General features: G+C 46.4%; 1 protein-coding gene across 1 annotated transcript; it reads right to left on the reverse strand.

Moving 5' to 3' along the window:
- Positions 1-7,009: 7,009 nt before the first annotated feature.
- LOC137544821 (uncharacterized) lies at positions 7,010-10,215 on the reverse strand. Its single transcript, XM_068265913.1, has 3 exons — positions 9,691-10,215; positions 7,868-8,030; positions 7,010-7,715 (listed from the first exon to the last, which is right to left on the reverse strand). Exons 1-3 carry the CDS (start codon positions 10,019-10,021, stop codon positions 7,010-7,012), a joined length of 1,200 nt encoding a protein of 399 aa, XP_068122014.1. The 5' UTR covers positions 10,022-10,215.
- Between the last annotated feature and the right edge of the window lie 6,814 nt (positions 10,216-17,029).

The following is a 17,029-nucleotide window of genomic DNA, read 5'->3' on the forward strand; positions in this document are numbered from 1 at the left end:
GAGGCCCCATCTTCAGAAGAAAGACACCAGGTTGCGGAAGTCCATCACCCCTGAGGAACAACTTCTGATCACCTTGCGGTATGTAATGTCTGCTTTACCTATACCACTTTTCATTTTTTATTGATGAGGAGACAATTTTGTAACCAAACAAAAACTTTATTTTTTTTTTGTTTTTTTTTTGAAAAAACTACCAACATGGTAGGTTATAAAGTTCTCCTTCCAACCTGGAAGAGACGGGTTTAGAAAAACTACTTGCTGTTCAGGCATTCAAGTCTTTACATTTTGTGTCTTTGTTTTCCCCTTCCCCCCAGAACACATGTCTTGCACATCAGCCCAGCTTGGACAATAGACAATTGTCTTTGCTATCTGCTGTTCAGGGACAAAGATTAGCTCTATTGACCCAGGGGGTGTGGGACATTGGCCATGAGCATCAAACCTCTATAGTGCAAAGTCATTTAAGTGCAGTACCTAGAACAAATCTTAAAATTTCTATAAAATGTAAACACTGTTGCTCACAAGGTGGATCCCACACACTGCCTGCCTCAGTAGATTGAGCTACCTGCCATTGAAGGCCTAGGATCATCATCATCCCATTGTCGCATTGATGGAAAGCCACGTGGGGCATGTGTTGATCACAAGGCCTTCAAAGGCAGGTAGCAAATCTATTGACCCAGGGGGTGTGGGACATTGGCCATGAGCATCAAACCTCTATAGTGCAAAGTCATTTAAGTGCAGTACCTAGAACAAATCTTAAAATTTCTATAAAATGTAAACACTGTTGCTCACAAGGTGGATCCCACACACTGCCTGCCTCAGTAGATTGAGCTACCTGCCATTGAAGGCCTAGGATCATCATCATCCCATTGTCGCATTGATGGAAAGCCACATGGGGCATGTGTTGATCACAAGGCCTTCAAAGGCAGGTAGCAAATCTATAAACCCAGGGGGAGTGGGACATTGGCCATGAGCAGCAAATCCTACTTTTTAGGATCTTGTTCAGGGAAAAAAGAGTAGTTTCCACTTATTTGCTGGGAAGACGTATTAGGGGGGCTGGGTTGCATGCCGCCACCTAGCTGAGTATAAACGGGACGTTCATCTGCTTGAGAGGGAGGGAAGGAAGGGCCTTGCTGATAACTCTGGTATGACTGAGAGGGAGATGGACCCTGGTATGGCTGAGTGTGAGAAGGTTGCCATCAGGCGCGGAGCTAGGGGGGGTCGGGGTAGGTCAAGTGCCCCCGGGCGCCGGGTCCCTAAGGGCGCCCAGCTGAGTTGATCTTTTTTTTTTCTGCGGAGGGGAGCAGCGCAGAGAAGAGAAGAGGGAGAGCTATGCGGACGGTGGAGAAGGGGGCCATCTCCCCCCCTTCTCTCACCTTAGGGCTCTCCCTCCCTCCATCGCTGTCCCCTCCGTTATTGTCCGGGTGCTGGCGCCGCGGGCGGGACTCACCTCCGTCTCGCTCCAGCGCCGGCCGGAAGTTCGGATCCCGCAGCCGCTGCTCTGGTCTGGACTAGACCAGAGTAGCGGCAGATCCATCCGCGCTGCGACGAGACGGAGGTAAGTTCCGCCCGCCGCTGCCAGCACCCGGACATTAATGGAGGGGACAGCGAGGGAGAGAGAGCAGCTCTCCCTCTTCTCTGCGCTCCTCCCCTCCTGCTGGGGAGGCAGGGAGGGGGACACCTGGCTACCTACTCTGGGCATATATACCCCTGGCTACATCTACTGGGCATATATACCCCCTGGCTACATCTACTGGGCATATATACCCCTGGCTACATCTACTGGGCACATATACCCCTGGCTACATCTACTGGGCACATATACCCCTGGCTACATCTACTGGGCATATATACCCCTGGCTACATCTACTGGGCATATATACCCCTGGCTACATCTACTGGGCATATATACCCCTGGCTACATCTACTGGGCACATATAGCCCTGGCTACATCTACTGGGCACATATACCCCTGGCTACATCTACTGGGCATATATACCCCTGGCTACATCTACTGGGCATATATACCCCTGGCTACATCTACTGGGCATATATACCCCTGGCTACATCTACTGGGCATATATACCCCTGGCTACATCTACTGGGCATATATACCCCTGGCTACATCTACTGGGCATATATACCCCCTGGCTACATCTACTGGGCATATATACCCCTGGCTACATCTACTGGGCATATATACCCCTGGCTACATCTACTGGGCATATATACCCCTGGCTACATCTACTGGGCACATATACCCCTGGCTACATCTACTGGGCACATATACCCCTGGCTACATCTACTGGGCATATATACCCCTGGCTACATCTACTGGGCATATATACCCCTGGCTACATCTACTGGGCATATATACCCCTGGCTACATATACTGGGCATATATACCCCCTGGCTACATCTACTGGGCATATATACCCCTGGCTACATCTACTGGGCATATATACCCCTGGCTACATCTACTGGGCATATATACCTCTGGCTACATCTACTGGGCATATATACCCCTGGCTACATCTACTGGGCATATATACCCCTGGCTACATCTACTGGGCATATATACCCCTGGCTACATCTACTGGGCATATATACCCCTGGCTACATCTACTGGGCATATATACCCCCTGGCTACATCTACTGGGCATATATACCCCCTGGCTACATCTACTGGGCATATATACCCCTGGCTACATCTACTGGGCATATATACCCCTGGCTACATCTACTGGGCATATATACCCCTGGCTACATCTACTGGGCATATATACCCCCTGGCTACATATACTGGGCATATATACCCCCTGGCTACATATACTGGGCATATATACCCCCTGGCTACATATACTGGGCATATATACCCCCTGGCTACATCTACTGGGCATATATACCCCCTGGCTACATCTACTGGGCATATATACCCCTGGCTACATCTACTGGGCATATATACCCCTGGCTACATCTACTGGGCATATATACCTTCCAATGTTCACCTGTCACACACCTTGTTAGGCCTACGTCTAGGCCTCCGTGCCGGTGCTCGCCTCCTGCAGGTACACCACTCCTGCCTCAGTGCAGTACAATCGAACAAACGGAGACAGCACACAATTGGCTTCAGTCAAATAACTGTATTGAATAGCATGCAGAGGCACACGTACGACATGTTTCGGGTGGAGCCCTTCCTCAGGTGTGCCACACCCATCATCAGTAACACCTAAATACCAACCCAACAGGAAGTCATGTGACTAACACAATCACATGACCTTAAAGTGCAATTACAATATAATAACATAATACAATATCCTTCTGGGGAACTACACAAACCAGTGTCTACCCCAGCTAACTGAGGAATAGATCACCCAGATGCTGTCATAATAAATATGAGCATATTACATATAAGCAAAATCACATTATTGCATTTCATCTCATAACGATACCAATCTTGCAAAAAGTCCTGTTTCAGATTCACTATGCGGACAGTTTCACCCTAAGAGAGAAAGACATCACAGAAAACATCTTAGGCTCAGGTTTTCATTTAAACCATGGGGGCATACACAATTGAATTTCCTTATCCATTTAGCTTCGCATTGAAGCAACAATTTCTTCCTATTACCACCTCTAGCTAGTTTAGGTACATCTTCAATCACAAACCATCTGAGTTGACTTGCTCTATGGCGAGTTTGCAAAAAATGTCGTGAGACCGATGTTTCATATTCTTTCTTGCCTAGTGCCAAGTTTGTGATATCTCTCTTATGTTCTTGTATTCTTTCTTTTACCTGTCTTTCAGTTTTACCAATGTACACATACCCACAGGGGCACTTGAGCCCGTACACCACATACGTGCTCAAGCAAGTGAACCTGCCCCTAATGGGCATGCTAGCACCAGTAGAGGGATGAGAAATGTTGCTACCCTTTATAATTGCACCACAGCAGTTACAATTCAGGCAAGGAAACGTACCTTTCTTTGTACTAAAAGAGACACCTCTCTTATGGATAGCAATGTCGGACCTGCATACCCAATCCTTTATTGTTTTACCCCTCCGGTATGCAAATACAGGGGGGTCAACAAATAGTTTACCAAACTGTTTATCTTGTTTTAATACGGGCCAAAGTCTCCGTACCACAGATCGAATCTGTTCAGACATGTACCCATAATTGCACACAAAAGGTAATCGATTTGACTCTCGCTTAACCTTTGGCGCCAGCAGTTCCTTCCTAGTAAGGGATCTCACTTCCCCACTCACCCTTTGAAGAGCATGCCTATCATAACCTTTATCAACCATTTTCTGAATCAGACCTTCGGCTGCTTCATCATAATCCGCAATATCCGACGATATCCGACGAGCCCTTAAAAATTGGCCTTTAGGGATGCCTTTTTTAACCGTAGCGGCATGAAAACTATCAGTGCGCAATAAATTATTACGCTCCGTAGGTTTCTGGTACAAACTTGTACTCAATCTGCCATTTTCCCACTATGGGATGGCCCGGTAGAGCTTTTTGAGAAAATGGTTGAGGATGCGAATTTGGCGCACCCTACGATTAAATTTACGGCCGAATGGGCATATATACCCCTGGCTACATCTACTGGGCACATATACCCCTGGCTACATCTACTGGGCACATATACCCCTGGCTACATCTACTGGGCATATATACCCCTGGCTACATCTACTGGGCATATATACCCCTGGCTACATCTACTGGGCATATATACCCCTGGCTACATATACTGGGCATATATACCCCCTGGCTACATCTACTGGGCATATATACCCCTGGCTACATCTACTGGGCATATATACCCCTGGCTACATCTACTGGGCATATATACCCCTGGCTACATCTACTGGGCATATATACCCCTGGCTACATCTACTGGGCATATATACCCCTGGCTACATCTACTGGGCATATATACCCCTGGCTACATCTACTGGGCATATATACCCCTGGCTACATCTACTGGGCATATATACCCCCTGGCTACATCTACTGGGCATATATACCCCCTGGCTACATCTACTGGGCATATATACCCCTGGCTACATCTACTGGGCATATATACCCCTGGCTACATCTACTGGGCATATATACCCCTGGCTACATCTACTGGGCATATATACCCCCTGGCTACATATACTGGGCATATATACCCCCTGGCTACATATACTGGGCATATATACCCCCTGGCTACATCTACTGGGCATATATACCCCCTGGCTACATCTACTGGGCATATATACCCCTGGCTACATCTACTGGGCATATATACCCCCTGGCTACATCTACTGGGCATATATACCCCCTGGCTACATATACTGGGCATATATACCCCCTGGCTACATATACTGGGCATATATACCCCCTGGCTACATATACTGGGCATATATACCCCCTGGCTACATGGACTGGGCATATATACCCCCTGGCTACATGGACTGGGCATATATACCCCCTGGCTACATATACTGGGCATATATACCCCTGGCTACATATACTGGGCATATATACCCCCTGGCTACATGGACTGGGCATATATACCCCCTGGCTACATGGACTGGGCATATATACCCCCTGGCTACATATACTGGGCATATATACCCCTGGCTACATATACTGGGCATATATACCCCCTGGCTACATGGACTGGGCATATATACCCCCTGGCTACATATACTGGGCATATATACCCCTGGCTACATATACTGGGCATATATACCCCCTGGCTACATATACTGGGCATATATACCCCCTGGCTACATATACTGGGCATATATACCCCTGGCTACATATACTGGGCATATATACCCCCTGGCTACATGGACTGGGCATATATACCCCCTGGCTACATATACTGGGCATATATACCCCTGGCTACCTACTCTGGGCATATATACCCCTGGCTACATATACTGGGCATATATACCCCCTGGCTACATATACTGGGCATATATATCCCCTGGCTACATATACTGGGCATATATACCCCCTGGCTACATATACTGGGCATATATACCCCCTGGCTACATATACTGGGCATATATACCCCCTGGCTACATGGACTGGGCATATATACCCCTGGCTACATATACTGGGCACATATACGCCTGACTATATATACTGGGCACATATTATTCTCCTGGCTACATATACTGGGCATATATACCCCTGGCTACATATACTGGGCACATATACCTCTGGCTACATATACTGGGCACACATATCCCTGCCTACATATACTGGGCACATATACCCCTGGCTACCTGTTCTGTGGACATCTCTACCCCTGGCTACCTGTTCTGGGGACATCTATACCGCTGGCCACCTATTCTGGGGACATCTATACCGCTGGCCACCTATTCTGGGGACATCTATACTGCTGGCCACCTATTCTGGGGACAACTATAGACCTGGGGCTACCTATTTTTGGGGAACCACGTCAGATTGAGTGTATTTTGGAGAACTGCTGCCAGGTGAGAGGTGTCTACCATATTAAGGGGGCATTCTACCTATTTATGTGAAATGCTGTCTATTTATGTGACTCATGACTGCTGAATTTGTCTTGTTGGGGGCCTCATGGTTACTGAATTTGTCTTGTTGGGGGCCTCATGATTTGTTGGGGGCCTCAAGATCGCTGAATTTGTCTTGTTGGGGGCCTCATGATTGCTGAATTTGTCTTGTTGGGGGCCTCATGATTGCTAAATTTGTCTTGTTGGGGGCCTCATGATTGCTGAGTTGGTTATGTTGGGGGTCTCATGATTGCTGAATTTGTCTTGATGGGGGGGGCTCATGATTGCTGAATTTGTCTTGGAACATGCTGGAAGGTACATACTGAGGGAGGGTGGGTGAGCGTGAGCCTGCTAACCTCCATATACATTTGGCTCCACCCATAACCACGCCCACATTTATTATGTGACCACGCCCCTTTTTGGCGCGGCGCGCAACCTTGACTTTGGGGGGCGCATTAATAGTCTTTGTCCCCGGGCGCTGAAAACCCTAGCTACGCCTCTGGTTGCCATGCGCTAGGTGGTCTACTTGGTGCAGTTGAGAATTCAAAATGACTTTTGATACACTCAAGCAAACTACACTGGCACTGTATTAAACGATGTCGTGGCACTTGTTCCATTAAAGGCAAAAGTGACATCACCGAGTAGTACAATTGGCTGTTCTGGTGTTGCATTATCCGGTCAATCTCGTGGCGATGCTGCATGTGTAGAGATTGAATCTGCTCCTGAAACATCTGCCTTTCCTTTTGGAGTACTTGGTTGGATTCATGTAATTGGTTTTTTAGCATTTCTATGTGTTGCAAATATTGTTGTGATAGACCAGAACTTGTATCCTGTAGTCTTCGTGAAACCATACTTTCTTGATTGCGCATCATTCCCACCAAGCTTGAAACAGCTCCAGCCATCTGAACATTAGCTGTTCTGCTCTGTCCACGACCACTTGCAGGGCGAGCAGCTGGTCGTCTGGCTTCTGAACGAGTGGTTTCAGCATTTGCTTTGTCGGTGGCAGGTTGTGCGTCTGGCCGTGGAGTGGATGTAGAAGGGGTTGGTGACTCAGATGTCATAGAATCATCCTCTGCTATGTCATCCACGTTGATGGTTGTCAAGTCTTCAAAGGAATGTTCAGGGGATGAATCCCTATTTGTCGCGGCAGGTGCTTCATTAGAATCATCCATGAGTGCATCAAAGTTATCTTCAGTACTGTGGGTAGAAAAAAAATAGCAATGGTTAGATGTGTGAAAAGTAGAGGTGCATCAGTGTTTGCTAAAAAAAAAGTAACTAGAAAGATTAATCTGTTGTTGGAGAGCATACACATAACAGCAATTTCAAGTTGCAAACGTCACCACACTCACCCTCGCGCTTGTACGAGTGGTCGTAAGAAGGAAAGAAGACGAGTGTGGCAATATGGAGTCCTTTTCGATGCACCACTTCCACTCCTCTGTTCTTCTTTCTCCACCTTAAGTTCCTTGACAAAACTGTCCCGTATACTTCGCCATTTTGTCTTCATTTTTTCAACTGTGTAAACAACAAATAATAAGTTGTCATTTCATTTCAGGTTCCTTGCGACGGGACAAAGCTATGCAAGTCTACATCTAACATTCAGAGTGGGCAAAAGCACCGTCGCCAACATCGTGAACAGGACAAGCCGGGTGATCTGGAGCAAGCTCGTCGAGAAGTACATGCCGGTTCCTGACTCTCAAAAGTGGATGGACGTTGCTGAACTGTTCTGGGATAGGTGCAACTTCCCGAACTGCCTAGGAGCCATTGATGGCAAACATGTGCGGCTACAGAAGCCAGTGAGGAGCGGGAGTCTGTATTTTAATTATAAAAAGTACTTTAGTTTGGAACTCCTTGCGGTAGCCGACGCAGACTACAAGTTTGTCTACGTCGACGTTGGCTCCTACGGCGGTTCAAGTGACTCGGGGATATTCCAGCGCTCCAGGTTACATAGACTACTGAATGAGGACCGGCTGGACATCCCCGGGGACAAGCCATGGCCTGGAAGAACATTGCCCAGCTACCCCTACGTGTTTGTTGGCGACGAGGCCTTTGCCTTGTCACACCATGTCATACGGCCGTATGGGATGAGAGGCCTCGGCCGCCAGCAACGCGTGTTCGTAGGATGGTGGAGTGTACATTTGGCATCATGTCAAACAAGTGGAGGATGTTCCACTCGCCACTACAGCTGAGCCCTGCCAACGCCACAGCTGTAGTTAAAGCAGCTTGCATCCTCCACAACTTTGTTCGACAGGAGCAAGGGTACAATCTCCAGCATGCCGACATGGACTACTTGCCCCAAATTCGCCGGTATGCGACTAGGGGTAGGGTTCAGGCACAGAGGAATCGGGATCGGTTGGCACAGTACTTCTTGTCGCCGGAGGGGTACTTCCCATACCAAGACATTATTGTGCCTCTTTGAGTGGACATTTTTGTTGCTGTACTTGTTTATTTTTTAGGGGGGGGGGGGATGTTTACGCTGTTTTTAGTTATAAATTTTATATGTAAATTTTTGATTGTATATTGTTTTGTTTAATAAAATTTTTCAAAACTTTTTACAGTTGAGTGTTCTTATAAATGCAACATGTGTGGCACTGGGGAAGGCAGTTTAGGAGACACTTCAGGGGTGCAGAGCATTTTTAATACACTGAGGGGGCTAGATTGAGGGGGGGGAGGGGACAGTGGGGGGCAGAGAGTGGCATTTAAGGAGACACTTCAGGGGGGCAGAGCATTTTTGATACAATGAGGGGGCTAGATTGAGGGGGGGGAGGGGACGGTGGGGGCCAGAGAGTGGCATTTTAGGAGACACTTCAGGGGTGCAGAGCATTTTTAATACACTGAGGGGGCTAGATTGAGGGGGGGGGAGGGGACGGTGGGGGGCAGAGAGTGGCATTTAAGGAGACACTTCAGGGGGGCAGAGCATTTTTGATACAATGAGGGGGCTAGATTGAGGGGGGGGGAGGGGACGGTGGGGGCCAGAGAGTGGCATTTTAGGAGACACTTCAGGGGGCCAGAGAATTTTTGATACACTGAGGGGGCTAGATTGGGGGGGGGGGGGGGGCGGTGGGGGGCAGAGAGTGGCAGTTTAGGAGACACTGGAGGGGGGGGCAGATAGTGGCATTTAGATTACTTAAAAACATCTATTTCAAACCACACAGATATGAGGGGGCACACTTACGTTCCTTGGCCTGCTTCCTGGATGGAAACTTGTCATAATCAGGAACAAATTGTTTTGTGATCTCCTCCCATACCCTCCTGGCATGCTGTAGGTCACTATAGAGGTCATCCTTCTTGTCATAGAGCTCTGGCCGCTCTTGGACGGCCATAATGAAGTCCTCCACATTGATGAAGCTCCTGGGCATGATGTCTGCACTCGTGTTTCTCCCAGCTCGTAAACAGGAAGCTGTCAGAGATGACGTTGAGGGGAGGAGAAGGAAGTTCGGGCTATCCGTTTTGTCATCCGTTTTTGGTGCTATTTTGCCTGTGGAGATGGAGTTGCGTTTTCCCATTGCTTTCCGCTACCCATCCGTGTATCCGTGGTCCGTGAAAATGCAGCAGATCCGGACCTTCCGTTCAGGTTTTCAAAACGGGTCCCCGCAAACGCAGACGGATCTGTTTTTTACTTGGGTGAGGCTGGCTGCTATTTTCAACATTAGTATCCGGGACTCCGTTTTTCATCCGGTTTGAAAAACGCAGCCACGGATACGTTTCCGGACCTAGTGTGGACTAGGCCTGAGTCAGCCACTTACATACCTGATATTTAACTCTTTCAGGCAGAGAAAGGAAAAAAGCAACACAGCCTAGTTATTTGGGTGCTAGGCACTGTGCATACACATGTCTATCTCATCATGTCACATGTCACGTCGGGTATCATTTAAAGAGAGTCTGAAGCGAGAATAAATCTCGCTTCAGACCTGAGTTAGCAGGGGCATGTGTGCACCTGCTAAACCGCCGCTATCCCGCGGCTTAACGGGGGTCCCTGATCCCCCAAATCCCCTCCGTAATGCGGGGGAGCGCTTCCTGGTTGGGGCAGGGCTAACCGCCGCAGCCCTGCCCCACGCGCGTCTGTCAGCGCGTATCTCCGCCTCTCCCCCGCCCCTCTCAGTCTTCCTTCACTGAGAGGGGCGGGGGAGAGGCGGCGATGCGCCGCTGACAGACGCGACTGCAGGCAGGGCTGCAGCCGTTAGCCCTGCCTCCAGGAGCGACCAAGTCTGCGACCAAGTATCGCAGTGGGGGGTTTGGGGGTCAAGGGACCCCCTTTTAGTGGCGCTATAGCGGCGGTTTAGCAGGGGCACACGTGCCCCTGCTAACTATGACCTCTGAAGCGAGATTTATTCTCGCTTCAGAGTCTCTTTAAAGAAAAACACTGTCGGCCTGAAAAAATATTTTAATGTAATATAGTCTGTTGTCATAATCCACATATATTTTCCAATATCCTTTTCCCCCTTTATCTGTATGTGAGGAATCTGAATTTATCCTGGGTGTATGTTATTACGGCACCGGACAGTTCAGCGCAGGGCGAGCCGAATGACTGCTCTCCCTGCTGCCGCTAAACTGCCTGGCGACCTTAAATACTATTCCTTCTCTGAGTTGTCGCAACTTGGAGGGAGACGTAATTCGGGGTCTGGCAGCCAGCGGAGCCCCGAATTACCGCTACGTTAGCATTGCCGCTATGATGTCGCCCAGTTTGGCGGCGAAATGAGCTGCTCTGATTTATCCTACCTCTGGACATGCTCACGTCCTGTCCGCTCCCACTGTGCTCTTTGTCTGTTACACAAGAGCTGGCAGGAGTGTTGCTGCTGACTTATTTAAAGAGTAACTGTTAGCCCCCAAAGTGAAATTTAAATCTCTACAGCAATGTTTTATTTAGTATTAAAGTGATTCAAAAATCCAATGCAGAACTTAAAAATCAATATAATTTTGTTACTATGTAGCCTTTTGCCCAAGCTAATGACGCAAAGCCGCATATCTGATACTGATGAGCATGCAGAGCATGCCTATGTCTGCCCGACCCCCCTCTCCCCCCTCTCCCCCCCAGGACCAGGTGCCGATCTATTCGCACCACAAACAGCTGACCACTCTGACAGGGAGAGAGAGCGGGAGCACTTCCAGCGCAGCCACGGCAGAGCAGCCGCCACCGTGCATCTCTCTCACATGTCTCACATGTGACTCGGTGGCGGCTGCTCTGCGTGGCTGCGCTGGAAGTGCTGCCGCTCTCTCTCCCTGTCAGAGCGGTCAGCTGTTTGTGGTGCGAATAGATCGGCACCTGGTCCTGGGGGGGAGAGGGGGGAGAGGGGGTCGGGCAGACATAGGCATGCTCTGCATGCTCATCAGTATCAGATATGCGGCTTTGCGTCATTAGCTTGGGCAAAAGGCTACATAGTAACAAAATTATATTGATTTTTTAAGTTCTGCATTGGATTTTTGGATCACTTTAATACTAAATAAAACATTGCTGTAGAGATTTAAATTTCACTTTGGGGGCTAACAGTTACTCTTTAAAGAGACACTGAAGCAGAAAAAAATATGATTTGTATGTGTAGTACAGCTAAGAAATAAAACATTAGGAGCAAAGACATAAGTCTAATATTGTTTCCAGTACAGGAAGTGTTAAGAAACTCTAGTTGTAATTTATGCAAAAGAGCCATTGAGCTCCACGACTTTCAATGTCTCAGAGAGCTCTGTCTTCTGAAGTTTATTATCTCAAGTGTCTGGCACTGTATTGTTTTTGTTTCTGCAGGGAACAGTTCAAAAGTTCACTAGCCTGCACTGTAAAATTATTTAGAATGCTGAGTAGTGTGTAAACTGCAAATATTAGAGAATGATGCAATGTTATAAAAAAAACTATATAACTGAAAATAAAAATATGAGAATATTTTCTTTGCTACTAATGTTCTAGTAATTATTCATACTACACAACCAATTCATTATATCATAATTTTTTTTCGCTTCAGTGTCTCTTTAAAGTGAGTTTGAAGTCAGGTTAGAAAAAAATAGATACCTAAGGAGTGAAAAGGCTCTGAGTCCTAGTAAGCCTACCTTTTCTCTCATGGTCCCCTCGTTCCAGCGCTTGATTCCCGATTGAAATCTCCAGCCGTCGGAAGCTTTGGAAGTCTTTGGCATGCGAGCGCTCCTGAAGACGGGCGGCTCCATACTGCACATGTGCCTAAGTGGCCCGTCTTTGGGAGCACTTGGGCTCCCAAAGACTTCCGAAGCCTTGGCCAGCGGCAGAGAGCAGTCTCTGACCCCATCGGTCAGAGACTGCTAACAGGGGATCCAGGGCTGGAACGCGGGGATCATAGGAGGAACGGGAAGGTTCATTATTACCCAGAGCATTCCCTTTCCTTAGGTAAGTATCTGTTTTTTTTTTTTTTTTTACCGACTATAGACTCCCTTTAATCAGAATCAGAATCAATTTATTTTCGCCAAGTAAGTTTGCACCTACAAGGAATTTGTCTTGGCAGTTGCTTATCAAACACAAACAAAAACAATACAAGGACAGACAGAGTGAATATTACAAGTTAAGGACATTATAAGTATAGTGGCAGTAAGCAATGTGAGAATTGTTCATTTACAGTTCTGTGCTGATTACTATCAAGTCCTAGCAGCTCTAACGTGGTTCAGCATTAAGTATGGCTACCGCTTGAGGAAAAAAGCTGTTCCTGTGTCTGGTGGTTTTGGTAGCGATTGACCGGAATCTTACTCCTGAAGGCAAGAGCTAGAAGATGGAGTGAGCTGGGTGAGAGGGGTCAGAGGCCATTTTGGTTGCTCTCTTTCTGCACCTGCTAGCGTAAAGATCCTGCAGGGAAGGTAAGCTACAGCCAATTATCCTTTCCGCTGATCGGATGATGCGCTGCAGCATCCCCTTTTCTAATGCTGAGCAGGAGCCGAACCATACAGTCATAGATTATGTTGTGGTGGATTCGATGATTGCAGTGTAGAACTGCACCATTAGATTTTGAGGTAGGCCAAACTTTTTCAGCTGCCGTAGATGGTACATTCTCTGTTGCGCTTTCTTGACAATAGTGGCAGTGTTGTTGTCCCATTTTAATTCGTTTGAGATCATGGACCCAAGAAACTTGAATGACTTTACTTGGGTTATTGTGGATCCATTTATGGTTAAGGGGAGGTGCTGGGGGGGAGATCTCCTAAAGTTTATTATCATCTCCATAGTTTTGAGAGCATTTAGTCGCAGTTGTTGCTGCTGCACCAGGAGGAAAGCTGTCCCACCACATGCCTGTATGCAGACTCATCCCCGTTTTGTACGAGACCAACTACTGCTGTGTCATCTGCAAACTTCAGAACCTTAACAGATGGATCTGTGGAGATGCAGTTATTGGTGTAAAGTGAGTACAGCAGTGGGGAAAGCACACAGCCCTGGGGTGCACCAGTACTGTCTGTCAGAGAGCTTGATGTGTGTTTACCAAGTCTAACACGCTGTCTTCTGTCGGTTAAGAAGTCGGTTATCCATTTGCAGATAGATTCAGGTATGTGTAGCTGGGAGAGCTTGCTGTGAAGCAGAGATGGCATTATGGTATTAAATGCAGAGCTGTAATCTATAAATAAAATCCTGGTGTAGGTTCCTGGGGTGTCTAGATGCTGTAGTACATAATGCATACACATGTTCACGGCATCATCTGCGGATCTATTAGGCCTGTAGGCAAATTGCAGAGAGTCCAGCAGGGGATCTGTGATGGATTTCAGATAAGTCATTATCAGTTTTTCAAATGCTTTCATGACCAATGATGTCAGGGAAACAGGCCTGTAATCATTTAAGCATGTAGGTTTTGTTTTTTTTGGAATTGGTACAATAGTTGAGCTTTTAAAGCAGGCGGGAACAATTGAGAGTTCTAGAGATGCTTTGAATATGTCTGTGAATACAGGAGCTAATTGGTCGGCACAGAGATTCAAGCATTTCGCAGAGATAGCATCTGGCCCCATTGCTTTCCTGGTGTTTTGTCTTTTAAAGAGTCTATTTACATCTGATTGGCATATTGTTAGAGCATGCACATCTGGGGACAGGTCAATAGATTGTGTCTGGTCTGCTGTGTTGTGTACATACTGAGGCACCGCAGGGGGTGGAGACGTTGGCTGGCAGGAAGAGTGTTCAGTTTGCCGCGTACGTACAAAAAGGGCGCCTGGACAAAAAGGGCGCGGGGTGTAAACTCTAAATAATAATTAATCATTAATAGGGTTTATAAATATAGTGTGCTATATTTCGTTTACAAATAATGTTTAACAAAATTATAAATCATTAAATAATGTTTATGAAATCGGAAATTGTGAAAACGTTAATCTTCCCTGTTTCAAAAGTTAAACTTATAATTACGTTTATAAAAAAAACAATAATATATGTTTAATTGTTATAATTGTATATTATTGTGAATAACCGTCATTTATGGTTTGTTCTTATAATAAAATCTGAAAATATTGTTTTTAAAGACGATATAAATAACTACGTTCGTAATAAGTGTTGTAATACATTAGTAATTATTACTAAAATTTTACTAAAACTATACCTAAGCCTACTCTTACACAGAACCCTACCTGTACCTATCCCTAACCCCTAGACTCCCCTGTTGGTGCCTAAACCTAAGACCCCCCTATTGGTGCCTAAACCTAAGACCCCCCTGTTGGTGCCTAAACCTAAGACCCCCCTGTTGGTGCCTAAACCTAAGACCCCCCTGTTGGTGCCTAAACCTAAGACCCCCCTGTTGGTGCCTAAACCTAAGACCCCCCTGTTGGTGCCTAAACCTAAGACCCCCCTGTTGGTGCCTAAACCTAAGACCCCCCCTGTTGGTGCCTAAGTAACCCTCCCTGTACCTACCCCTAACCCCTAGACCCCCCTCTTGGTGCCTAAACCTAAGACCCCCCTGTTGGTGCCTAAACTTAAGACCCCCCTGTTAATGCCTAAACCTAAGACCCCCCTGTTGGTGCCTAAACCTAAGACCCCCCTGTTGGTGCCTAAACCTAAGACCCCCCCTGTTGTTGCCTAAGTACCCCTCCCTGTACCTACCCCTAACCCCTAGACCCCCCTATTGGTGCCTAAACCTAAGACCCCCCTGTTGGTGCCTAAACCTAAGACCCCCCTTTATTATGTGGATAATAATGTTTTACTAATTGTGGATTGAAAAAATATTTTGCAATTTACGTTACGTACTGATCGCTTTATTTTGTGAATAATAATGTTTTACAAACAGTAAGGGATAAAACTTTAAATAATGTTTTAATTATTTAAATAAGATAAATATGTTTAGTATTTTCATAAACGTTATTCAGCACGGGTGCATTTTATAAACGTAAATCACCACAAGTTCAGTTATAAATCATTAAACATCGCCGGGCGCCGTTTGTAAACTTTATTTAGCTCCTGGCGCCGTTTATAAACTTTATTTAGCTCCGGCGCCCTTTTTTCCTACTCGGCGCCCATTAAACGCTATTTATTATGGGAGTGAATGGCGGCGCCCTTTTTGTCCACTAGCGGCATGCGCCCTTTTTTCCCAGCTCCCAGTTTGCCTGTTGCAGAGATGGAAATTGACTTGTTGTGTTTGGCTTTTGTTGGTAGTGTCAAACCTGCAATAAAATGTATTCAGTTCATTTGCAAGCTGCAGGTTATGTAGTGAGGGGGGAGATTTATTCTTCCTGTAGTTTGCAATTTCATGTAGAGATTTCCATATTGTGGATGAGTCGGCGTTGGAAATTTTTTCCTCAAGTTTTTTAGAATAATCTTTTTTTGCGTCAGTAATGGCTCTCTGTAGTTTGTATTTCGCAGCTTTGTAGAGGACTTTATCGCCTGTACGATATGCCTTTTCTTTATCGAGGCACAGCTTCCTAAGATGTGATGTAAACCAGGGTTTATCGTTATTGTACCTGGTGCACTTTTTTGTGGGGATACAGGACTCTTCGCAAAAGGTAAAATAAGTACAAGGATATACAATAGCAGAGAAAATATCCGGAAACCAGCAATGAAGATGAGCTTGAGTAATATTTAATATCCCTGGCGTTATGATTATTTCCAGATTTTATGGTCTAAAAGCCGTGCAATTTTTTTCACAAGCTTTTAGACCCTAAAAACAAAAGAAAAAAACATACCACAAAGAGTTCTACAGCAGCTCCTGCATATAACTTGCTCAGGCACGGGATTACCGCTCTGAGGCAAAAATACAGGAACATTTCTTCAATCAATATATCCATCCATAAGCGTAGGCCTATTCAAAAATGTGAAAGACACATTTTCTTTTGGATATTCTCTTTAGGTTACAGTTTTGACTTGTTTCGGGTCTCTGGGACCCTTCTGCAGGCCTTAAAATTACAGTGTACATTTGAACCAAAACACTGATCATGACACACCAAGAGGTAAATCACATCTGGGCAACAATAAAGTCAGGAAGCACCACCCTCAAAAGAAAGGTACCACAAATCAGCGAGCTGACCAGAGGCAGGATGCTGCTGACACCCAGTGACAGCTCTAGGTATTGCAGGAAGTATCCTGGTATCCCTCACTAGACTAATTATGA

This window comes from Hyperolius riggenbachi, chromosome 2 (genome assembly GCF_040937935.1).
Source record: "Hyperolius riggenbachi isolate aHypRig1 chromosome 2, aHypRig1.pri, whole genome shotgun sequence".
NCBI lineage: Eukaryota > Metazoa > Chordata > Amphibia > Anura > Hyperoliidae > Hyperolius > Hyperolius riggenbachi.

Coding starts and splice junctions, on each gene's coding strand:
- LOC137544821 (XM_068265913.1), bottom strand. CDS start 10,021: ATGGGAAAACGCAACTCCATCTCCACAGGCAAAATAGCACCAAAAACG. Junction 8,031..9,690: donor CAGGAAGCAGGCCAAGGAAC/GTAAGTGTGCCC, acceptor TTGTTTACACAG/TTGAAAAAATGAAGACAAAA. Junction 7,716..7,867: donor CCACTCGTACAAGCGCGAGG/GTGAGTGTGGTG, acceptor TTCTACCCACAG/TACTGAAGATAACTTTGATG.